The sequence below is a fragment of the Cyprinodon variegatus genome, unplaced genomic scaffold (assembly GCF_000732505.1).
Source record: "Cyprinodon variegatus isolate N-32 unplaced genomic scaffold, C_variegatus-1.0 Scaffold361, whole genome shotgun sequence".
Taxonomy (NCBI): Eukaryota; Metazoa; Chordata; class Actinopteri; order Cyprinodontiformes; family Cyprinodontidae; genus Cyprinodon; species Cyprinodon variegatus.
The window spans coordinates 387,102-398,205 of record NW_015150814.1 but is presented as its reverse complement, the minus strand read 5'-3'; the positions used below and the strand labels follow the sequence as shown (position 1 = coordinate 398,205).

At 39.0% G+C, this 11,104-nt stretch overlaps 1 protein-coding gene across 2 annotated transcripts in view; it reads right to left on the bottom strand.

Moving 5' to 3' along the window:
* Nucleotides 1-10,492, bottom strand: part of LOC107091976 (adenylate cyclase type 4-like) — a 28,836-nt gene extending 18,344 nt beyond the window's left edge. The window contains exons 1-2 of one of the 2 annotated variants that reach the window (XM_015386236.1): nucleotides 10,239-10,492; nucleotides 7,552-8,670 (exon numbers count right to left, since the gene is read on the bottom strand). In XM_015386236.1, coding sequence (XP_015241722.1) covers nucleotides 7,552-8,454 — 903 coding nt within the window. In that variant the 5' untranslated portion in view covers nucleotides 8,455-8,670; nucleotides 10,239-10,492. The remainder of the gene's footprint in view (nucleotides 1-7,551; nucleotides 8,671-10,238) is intronic. The other variant, XM_015386237.1, reaches the window with a different exon arrangement.
* Nucleotides 10,493-11,104: the final 612 nt, after the last annotated feature.

The following is an 11,104-nucleotide window of genomic DNA, read 5'->3' as shown; positions in this document are numbered from 1 at the left end:
GTTATCTAATTATACTAAAACACTGTAATACTTTGTTTTTGTGCAAATTTAGATTCATTTTTCTAAACTTGATTAATTCTGCAATATTTCGCCTTGACTTGTCTCAGCGCTGCACTCTATGAGTTGAGATGTGCCTACCGCATTTAAACTGTTCTATTTGTTTAAAAGTCCATCTCTATGTAGACAGGTACACATCTACTTTACAGCCCAGCATCTGGATAGAACACAGTGCTTGATTTAAGGCGGAGCTAAGAGGTCTAAGAGACATAATCTCAAAGGGCATCAGATTGTTGCAGTTTCAGAGATTCACTCGTAAACCCGTCATAACTGATTTTTTTTCTCTCTCTCTCAGACTAGAGTCAGATTGTCGCATAGCAACCGTTCTAGCCAATAGAAATACAGCATCAGGAAGGGTGTGCTTATTTTCTTCTAGCGAGTTTGCTGTTTACTGCTTCCTGATAGTAAAATTGCTTTGCAATATAAATTCGGACATAATAAAGCTGAAAACACAAACAATTAGAAAATAAATAAAAACATGTGATTCCAACATCAACAATGAAAATTCAACAAATTTTCTGTTGGAGGGAGAATTAGCCTCTGCAGGATTAGCATACTATGAAGAGGGATTTTGTGTTCACCTCAGGCCTGAAGATGGTCTGACTCCAACACTAGCCTATTTTTTTTGGGTTAAATTGTTTCTTAATTTTTTTTTTTCTATGAGTTCATATATTTGATCTGGCATATCGAAGATTATTGCACACAATTAGGTTAGAAGAAAAAATTTGAAAAGGGATTTCATTATAAGGAAGCAGTAACAAGCAAACTCAATAGAAGAAAACAAGTACACCCTTTCTAAGGCTGTTGTTCTATTGACTACAAAGCATATCTCTACCTCGAGCAGAGGCTGGTTTGCGCAGGAGAAGGAAGTAAACGAGAGGAGAAATTTCTGTCCAAGAAGGATTAGATCTATGAGCTGATTAGAACTTAGAAGAGTTTATAAGAAGTGTTAAATGTGAGCGTTACACGTTTTGAGTGTAAGTAAAGGAAATCCTGCTCTTACAAAGAAAATGTGGCTGGAAAAATCCATAGAAACAATATTTTGCTTAATAAAAAGTATTAAATGTAAATCCTCTATGAAAGATAATATAACTGTGTTATTTCTGACAGATTATGAACCCTGATCAAACCGAAATCATCCTTAAGGGCAGATTATACTTCTGCAACCGCACACATCAATTGTCGCTTGGGTCTGGTCGTGAACCAGGTTTGCTGGTATGCTTCTGCAACGTCGCTCTGCAATTTCTAGGGACGCACAGCAGTTTCCCACCAAAGCGCCAGGGGAGCCTATTCGAGAACTCATGAGAACTTCGGTGGATGGTCACGAGAACTTTGGCGGATGGTTACCAGAACTTCAGCGGTGCCGGTGGGAGTGTTTATCTTTCAAAACAACAATGGCGCATCTGCAAGATATCACAGTCACGGAGATGAATCTAGAGTCTCTAGAAATCACAGAGGAACAGGTTCTGTTAATGGAGTTGGCAAAAAGAAAAAGGCAGAATGCGTAGGTTGTCCATTGTAGTTGTTCCTCGGTTTTTAAAAATGGTGCACCCCGGCACCGATTCCAGAAGCACGACCACACAGACAGCCGGAAAGGCATACCAAGGACCAATCACAATTGGTTTTTGTCTGCGCACTTCTGCTTCGGGTCTGCGTGGGTTTGCGACCTTCCGACGTGTAGTCAGGATTATCTTTTAGTGTGCGACGATAGTAGCAGAACCTCTGCACGGGGGCGTGGTCACGCACAGAGACAGATTTAACGGTTACAGAGGCTATATGTCAGAAGCATAAATTGGCCTTTATTGTGCAGCACCTTTCCTCTGTTACGGCTTTGAGAGCTTTGTAAGGTCGTAAATTAAAAGCTAAAATAAATTTCCTGTACAAATCCATCACAGGTAAATGTTTTGGCCACACAGTCAGTAAACCTGCGCACCAACACTTTTTATTTTTCTTTATTTTGCACACTCTTTACAAGAAATATGGTTTTGTGTAGTTTATTTATCTGTCTGTATTAAAATACATCAGTTCTAATTAAATGGAGCACTTTAAATTAACTCCTGGATATCTTATTACGTTAAAAACCCTTTAACCGTAGCTGTGTGTTCCTGTGCTATGGTGGGGACGTTTGAAACAGAAGCAGAACTCATTAAGGGGCTCCAATCCCAGCTGTGCTGATTGGGTCATACCATTCAGAGCTCCAACATGGGGGAGGACCATTTAGATCTTTGGTTTATCATTTTTTTAGTTGGTTAACTGTATATTTAGTTTTTAGTCATTTAAGTTATTACTCAAAGGTTTTTTTTGTTAGTTAAATGAGTCAAGAGATGTTCCCCTGTCCAAGTGTATCAGTTTGGTCTGATCAGAGGGTGTTGTTGGTGTTTGGTAGGTGATTTTGTTTAAAATTGTTTTATGTTAAGGGCCCTGTGTTCATTGTGTTGGGAAATAAAACTGTCCTGTGTCCTCATGCTTAACCGGCTCGGTCCCTCACAGTAATTCAGGCTTCCCTTTGCTCTGACCTAGTTTCATATTTGGCTGTGTTTTTTATTGTATTCCAAAAAATGGTTGGAATTAAAAGCTTTTTTTTTCTTTACAGATGCATGAAAAATCTGACAGTATTAAACTGCTGGTATAATGTTTTCAAAAATATGCTTTAATAATTTTAATGGAACATAAAGTCAAACTTTTATTACTTGAATGATTTTTCTTTCTTATATATCCTTATTACCTTGCGTTTCATAATTGCTTCTATACTCCATGGCCTTTTTTCTTTTAGGTATAGTTACTAATGGCCATACAGTCAGATTCACCTTCCCTCCCACCTCCCCGCACGTTATCATAACAGGGTGCGGTTTAAATATAGAAAACCTAACATGATAATTACTTCTGCAGAGGTCTGCGTAGGTGTGACGTGTTGGGGAGGTGCAGATAACTAAATGGGGAAGTCCTGACGTAGTACACGCCGATCCGCTCTGACGTTGACATATGGATAAAGAAGTTCCCTGGATTGCTTCTCTAAAGACTAATAAAACAGAACAAAAATCCTCCAATTTTGATGCAAAATTAGTTTTTTCCTCAATCAAACTATGTTCACTTGACAGGATTCACATTTAAAACACAGGTAGACATAAAAAATTTTGTTTCAAACGGAAGTGAAGTTGTTTGCACGCTCTGGGCGAACATTCTGCTTTATTGGAGTTAAACACAGTGCAACCTGAAGCACAGGAATGTAATAGTGATCTGGATAAACAGGTTTGAAGCCTAATTAAATACTAAGTTAATTCCTGTTTTAGCTGGTTCATTTTCCCTCCAATGGTGCTCTCCGTTTTTTGACTGGACAGACCGTCTTTGCTTCTCCATTTCTAAACAAATATGCAAGAAACAAACAATCCCGTCAGTAATCAGTTAAGTAAAGGGATCGTTGGATAATCTATCTTTAAGTCAGTCTTTGCATAATACAATCTGGCATTTAATTCTTTAAGAAAATAAAACATTGAGTTTTTAAAAGACAAAAGGGTTTTTCATATGTTCTGGTTTCAGAGCTTTTAAAGGGATTTCTTCTGCTTTTATTTCCTGGTAGTGATCTAAGTCACTAGTGATGTTTTCTAAGGATTTTATTTCTAAATATGGCCGCAGGTTTCTAGAGAGACTTAACTTAATCAGGGTTTGAACGATGTGCTCTTCGTCAGCCGGACGTATGTGGTGTCTCCAGATTTGCCGCCACAATAAGGCTACCGTCTCCCATTACAACAGTTTTAACTGGCAAGATGGCAAACGCCATCAGCTGATTTTGTTTATGCTTTTTCAGGCGTTCAAAAATCATGTTTTGTTGTTTTTGGTGCTGCCAGTAAACAGAGTAAAAGTTTCTTCAAACGGAGGGAGTTTCAGCGCAAACAAGGAACATTTCTTGTAGAAAAGATTCATGAATTATCCTGAAGGACAGGATCTGGGTAATATAAACATTCCTGTCGTTGAGACAATCAACTGTTTTTATTTTTTCAGGATTCGATGAGAATAAAATGATTGTGAGGTGGTTTATTTTCACAATTAAACTGTAATATCTGTTTGTCTTGTTACCGCGATTTAATCTGCTATTCCTTCATCAATTCAGTGCAACAAGCCCCTGCATTATTGCAGGAGTAAAGGCCTTAGAGGTTGGTTAGAGAGCAAACAGCATCATCAAGACTATATTCCAAGCTTTGAACTGTAATTTGCAAAGAAATGGAGAAATGCACCACTGACAACCTAGAAAGATGGAGGTTAACCTGAGCTGACAGGACAGCAGTGGAGGAGCTCCAGAGATCTGCAGCTCAAGTGGGAGAATCTGTGGAATGAACTACTAGCTAAACTCTACATAAATCTGGGCATTGTAAAAAGGAAACCACAGCGTTATATTTGTAGATTCCAGGGAGCCATGTGGGAAAAACGTGTAGAATATGGTGCTTGGATCAGATGAGACATATTTAACTAGTTTAGCCTTGCAGATTACCTTTAAAAAGCATGGCAGTGGCAGCATCATGTTGCAGGGATCCTTCTCTAAAGCTAAGCTTCCCAGAGCTAAATACAGGCCCATCCTTTAAAGGAACATTTAAAAGGCTCCAAAATATTTTAGTATGGGGCAGAGGTGCTTTTCTCAGCAGGATTATGACCCTCAAGATACATCCTGGGCCAAGCTTTTAATTGCATCGGAAATAGAATTACATTTTTTTTTTTTGCAAAACACAATTTTTAAAATTGCAGAAGCACTTCAGTTTGGTTGCATTATATTTAACAAAACAAACACATTCTGACTCCAGTCCTTTAGATGGCGATAATACGCTTAAACTGGGTTTCCCACCAAAGTCGTGCAGCCCTATATACAACCAGAGGTACAGATGAATGGGTTAGATTAGAGCACATCTCTGTGTTAAGGACAGAACAAGTTGCTTAAGTCTGACTCTAAAAGCTCTGATGGGATTTATAATTGGGCAGAGGGAGGGTCTGTCCCTATGGAAGAGGATGAGGGACACTGAAAAAAATGAAAAAAAGTTAACTGGTTTTAAAATGTATTTCAGTTTAATAAGGGAAAAAAGTCAGAATTCTGAATTTTGGATCCTATTGTAGATGGGCACCATGAAGGAAAAGATGTGGGAGCGCTCAGCTTCACTGACAAAGATGTGAGTTGTTTGGGAGGAACAGTAACAGGTTGGTGGAAAATGAATTAGGCAGCTTTTTACGTGCCCGAGGGGTGGTGATGCTATTTCATTAATGGAAGAGCAGAAGATGATTAAAACAACAGAGTTAAAACAGACATGGCTACAGCTTGATGCTAACATTTCTGTTAGCTGTAAGAATTCAGTCAAAATTCTGAGATTCAGGTCAGAATTGTGAGAAAAAATTCAGAATTCTGACCTTTTTTCTGATAGCATACTTAAATAAATTGTAAAAATCAGTTAACTTTTTTAATTTTTTTCAGTGTCCCTAATCCTCTTCCGTATGTCCCAGAACTTTCCCCAGCATAAATGGAAGCAGGTTTGTGGACGTTAAAATGGGAGAAGATAAAAGGACATAGTTTCTCCTCCTCTGCTTTCTATTCTCTTGGTTGCCTGTATTCATATCTGTTCCACTTGCTAAAGCTGCACTGTCTGTTTCCAGATGAACCTATAAACCTGCCTGCTTCACCTTAACTTTTTCTACCTTTTACCCCAAAATCCGGTGTGTTTTATTTTGCCACCGTCTCTCTCTTCCTGTCTGACTCATGATGTTCCCATCAAATTCCTGCATAGGTAAGACCAGACTAGACTAGGAGTCGGTTGGAGCTACGCAGAGAATCATCTGCAATCAGACCAGCTTTATGCATTTCAGTGAAATGTAACAGATACGACCCCATACTAGGGGTGCACTGATTACTGGTTTCTGGCTGATCACCGATTCACGATATTTCAAAAGCCTGACATGCAGATTCCAATCTATATTTTTATAACAACTCAGTTTTTATAAGATCACAAGAAACAAGGTATTTCAATCTTATTTTACTGAAAAAATAGTTATCATTGCCTGTGATACAATTAAAACTTCTAAAATAACTGCTCCTGAATATAAATTCAAGTTTAAGGTGTTGACAGTGGGTGGATTTTAGACCTTTACAGATGTAGATCAGTTTGGTAGAAAAGACTGGTGTCACATCAACCAATCACAGATCTCCCGACATTAAGAAAATCGAAGACGATCGATTGGCCGGGTGATAAATCGGTGCACCCCTCCCTCATACTGTCCAATAATCTGTTGGATCGGATGTAAAAATCATGTTCAAGCCTTTAATAAATCCCAGAAAGGCCTAAAGTTCTCTTCTGTCTGGTTTCTGGTATCAAATCTTATTGAGCTATAGCTTTTTAGGAGATCCAGCTTCTAGATAAGCAGAGCTGAAAGACATATTCCACAAAAGTCTTGCAACTGTAGCAATAATACAAAGTATAGAAAATGTCCATAATCTCAGATTTTTTTCCACATTTTCAAAACTTTTATTCCATTTTACCATTATGTGCTTTTATTCACATTTATCTGCTACTATTTTTAAGGATACTTTCAAATGCATTAAGCCTCAAAACTCAAACATTTCTCAGAGACTCTCAAACTGACTCTTAAACCGCTCTTCCCCTTTTGCATTGTTTATTTGTGCTTATTTTCAGTTGTGTTTAGTGCCTGCAGAGGTATTAGAAATAATAACATTGTGTGATTATTTGCTGATAAAGCTGCAATTGTAATTTCAACCCGTTGTCTTTTGTGTTTATTTTACGCAGTGAATGGTTTATCACTCATGCTGGATTCAGTTTTTTTTTGTCAAAGAAATTTGGTTGGTTATTAATAACTTTGCTAATAGCCATAGTCTTTGATCTGTTATATAAAATCTCATGAGTTTTGCAATTATGATGAAGGAAAATATTTAAGGTTTTTAAAGGGGATATACATGCATTTGCAAGGCATTCTGAATGGGAATAACAGGAGTACAATTTTAAACCGGGATATATTATGATATAGTTTCTTAAAGCGTTAAGAGGGGCTGCTCACAGAGACCTGGCTGCAAGCAATACATCATTTATTAGATTATAATTTAATACAGAAAAATTACCCACTTAGTGTAAACTGATTTGTGTTCAGCATGTTATTTTAGCTTCTGTTTCATTTTAAATATTTTATTCCTGGGTGAACTAGCTAAATTGTGAAGGTTTATTTGCATAAACCAATTAAGAAATATATTAGAGACCGTTTCTGCGGAGAAGAGCAGCCATTATAAAGTTTGAAACCAACTTATTCATTGATTAATAAGCCTTCTTACAACAGGGGCATCAAACTCAAATCCTAGAGAGGCCGGTATCCTGCAACTTTAAGCACTGGTCAAACTCTACTAAAGAGCTAGGCCTAGGGTTTGGTCTGAGACCCCTGGAATAAAGGAAACAACTACCCATTGGATCGACATTCCCCAAAACCAAGCAGAAGAGCACTCATGCTGTATCTCACCCTTTCTGTAGCAGGAATGACAACAATGATGACGACGCAGAAGATCATAGACAGCACCAGCCCAGGTAGCATAGCAGGAGTCTCCTCCACGCAGCGCATGAAAGCCCTGTTGGTGGCCTGGTAGCAGCAACACACCCCTTCCTTCACACTCCGTCTGGACTGGATGCTTTGTCCGTCATCATCCTCGTCGTCCTGCTCGGACATTATGACCATACTGTCTCTGGTTCGGCTGACTTCGGTTGGAGCGTCAGACAAACCAGGCGAACTTCCATTCATGGAGTTCTCGTCTTTGGGTGTGCAAGTCCTGTCCCACATGGAGTCGTCCCCGTTAAGATCCAGGTTACTTTTGTTTGCTTTGTCCGAATCCAAACTGGTCTCAGACAGATTGATGGGAGATATGGAGCTTGTCTTCTCTAACGTCCTTTTATCGAGCTCCAGTAGCTCTCCATCGTAGAGGTCCGTGCTAAAGCTGCTGCAGGCGTAACCGGGGCTGGACTTGGCGCTGCCGTAGTCCGAGTCGGAGGAGCTGTTCCCTTGCAGTTGAGGATTCATGTCAGTCTGTAGCTTATGGCTGGATGAGTTGACCGGAGGCTCCTGATCAGTGCCCTGTGACTTCACTTCCCCTCCCCTTGTCAAAGAAATAGCCCTGAGAGGTTCAGGAACATGTGCGGTTTTCACCTCACCCACTTCCACAGCAACCTGGGAAGCGGCAACTCCTGACTGGCTCCCGTCAGTAAGATCTGAGGTGACGCTTTTTGGTTTGTGACCGTCTCTTTTGTGGCTGAAATCCTCAAGCTCCAAGGTGTTCGCTTTGCCGTTGCCCTCACTGGAAATCACAACAATGTTCGGCACCAAGGCCGCCTGCCCAGAGTCATCCTGCAAAGCTCTGGACTCGTCTGGCATTGTGAGTCTGTCTTTATTCTCACAGTCTGTGTTAAAAGTTGTTTCAGTAAGAGTCCAACCCTTGTTTACTAAGAGATTGAATTACTTAATTATTCAACCGTTATCTCTGCGAGCACAATGATCTGTTAAGGTCCCAGGGATCGATAAGGAATCTTTAACTCAAACATAATCTCCTTGGATGAGTTCTCTGCCATGCTATGAGGAAGAAGAATCTTTCTGCCCAAAAGAGAAAGAGCAAAATTAGTATAAATCAAACAGAAAACCGAGTTATAATCACTATAAAAATGATTTTAGAGGAGAAGCAAAACAACAGCCCACACAGACTGTAGCTTGCTTTGGTTTTAGGGCCATTTTCATAACACACCACTATGAGACATTTCCCCATTATGCAAAACTAGTTAGTCTACCTGTGTGCTCTTCCCCTGTGACACATGCCTGCTCCACACCGCACACATACTGTACCGCTGTTCAGGTGTGTACAACAATGAAATGTCAGTGACTCACCCAGTTCGCATTAAAAACATTTTTTTTCTCATTGTCACCTACAGTCAAAGCTTCAGACCAGCTCTCTTTCTAAAGCTTCCCTCTTTTGGCTCTTCTTCCTCTTTACCTGACTTTGACCAAAACATTAAAAAACCCCACCCTCTGTGCCTAACCACTGGCAGCACCATATCGTGACTACAGCCCCTCCGTGCAACCTGTCGACTACCGTGTCACATTAATGCTAGGATTAGAGTAGATCATAATCTGTCTATCCTGTAGTGATACCATTTCTGATATATCGCCGTTCCAACAGGGATTAAGCTGTAATTCATCATCAATTTCACCTCGGCTCACCTGCCTGGTGTAGCTCATCTTCTTTATGCTGCACACTTTTACATTAAATGAAGATCTCTTGTTGTTAGTAAGCAGTTTGGATCAGACAAAAGCTGCACATGCAATACTAAATGAATATAAATCTTTAATGAGCTGCTGTTCTGTTAGTATCCTTTCCTCCTTTCTGGTACTTTCACTACTGTAATCTGTTGGTCAAAGAAGCAAAGTCCTAAAAAAAAAAGGGAAATCACCAAAGCTAAAAATCAAACTTTATCTAAGAATAGGGTATTTCTGTTGCTCTATTTGTCTCTTTTGCTCTACTTGTTGGTTAGATAGGGACAAAACAAACTAAACATTGGGAACAGATGATTGAAACATTCACTTTAGATGTAGAAATAAATCACCCCATTTAAAACAAAAACTTCTAGATTGTAACAAAATCTCCTCTATGAGTTTAAATATTAAGAACAAACAAAGATGATTAAAAAAAAAAAATAAAGTTATACATGATTAGGCGTCTTGTGTGTAATTAGATAAATAAATACTATTTAAATGATCCAGTAAGGTTTCCCAGACCTTTGTCCTGCCAGTAAAGAATTAAAATACATAAAGTGACCTATATTGGATGGTAAAAAAGGTAAATAAATATAAGCTACCAACTTGTTAGCATATATGGAATGGAAATGATAAATGATCACAGATGAATTTAATGCAAATGTAGCCTTGGAGGGTACATTTATGGTAATTTAAGATATTTTTAGGGTTAAACATAGACAGCCTAAAAAAAAAAAGTCAACATGTTGAACTTTTGATAAAAATGATTAATACACTAAGAACTCCAAATGGAGGAGTTTGGACTTCAATTTATTAGTAAAACAGAAAACTAGCTTTCCAAACTGAAAAGAAAACAGGGAATTAATTCACTAAAAGTGAATTTAATGGGTGATAAGGACAGATGACAATCCTACCTCATTGCTTGGATGTTATCTTCGATCTCCTGACACTTTCAGTCCAGCTGACAGACAGGATCAGGTTGGATTTCCCTGAGTCTCTCCTCGTCCTCACTCATCTTCCTGTGTTTATCAAACAACACTAAAAGGCTAAAGTGACGTTAACAATAAACAACCGATCGAAAAAAATCATAAACACACACAAAAACCAGTCTAAAACCGTCTTTTCGTTGCTAAAAACAGCCGGTAGAAAGTCAGGGTCTCGTTGAAGCGCTCGAGCCGCTCTCTCTGTGAAGTTCTCGGGCGCGAGGAGGAAGGTGTGCGCGGACTGGGTGTGCGCATGCGCGCGAGCGGGCGCGCTCTGGTCCAGCCGCAGCAAAGCAAACAGGGAAGGTAAACAGAGAGGCAGAGGGAGAGAGATGGAGAGGGAGGACAGGACAAAGATCAAACTTTTCATGAGGCAGGGATGCTGGCTCGGTTAACTGCCGGAGGATATTTGTTTTCACATTTTTTTTTATTGTAACGCAATTATTCTCGCAATAAAATCAATTAGAGGTCAAGATATGTTCAGGGATTTTTTCCCCACTTTGAACATATAAATGTATTATTTTAATAAGAATTTGCTCATTTCCACTCATCAGGAACGGATGCTTTTATAAGGACAATAAATCAACTTGCTGCAATAAAGAACAATTTTGCACAAAATAACCTAAAAGCAAGCAACTAATTGTTTTTGTAAACGTTAGCTTTGTGTTAAATGAATGAATAAACAGTGAATATAGGTTGCCCATTTACCTTATTTTAGTTCACATAGCATTTCATGGAGATAGATAGATAGATAGATAGATAGATAGATAGATAGATAGATAGATAGATAGATAGAT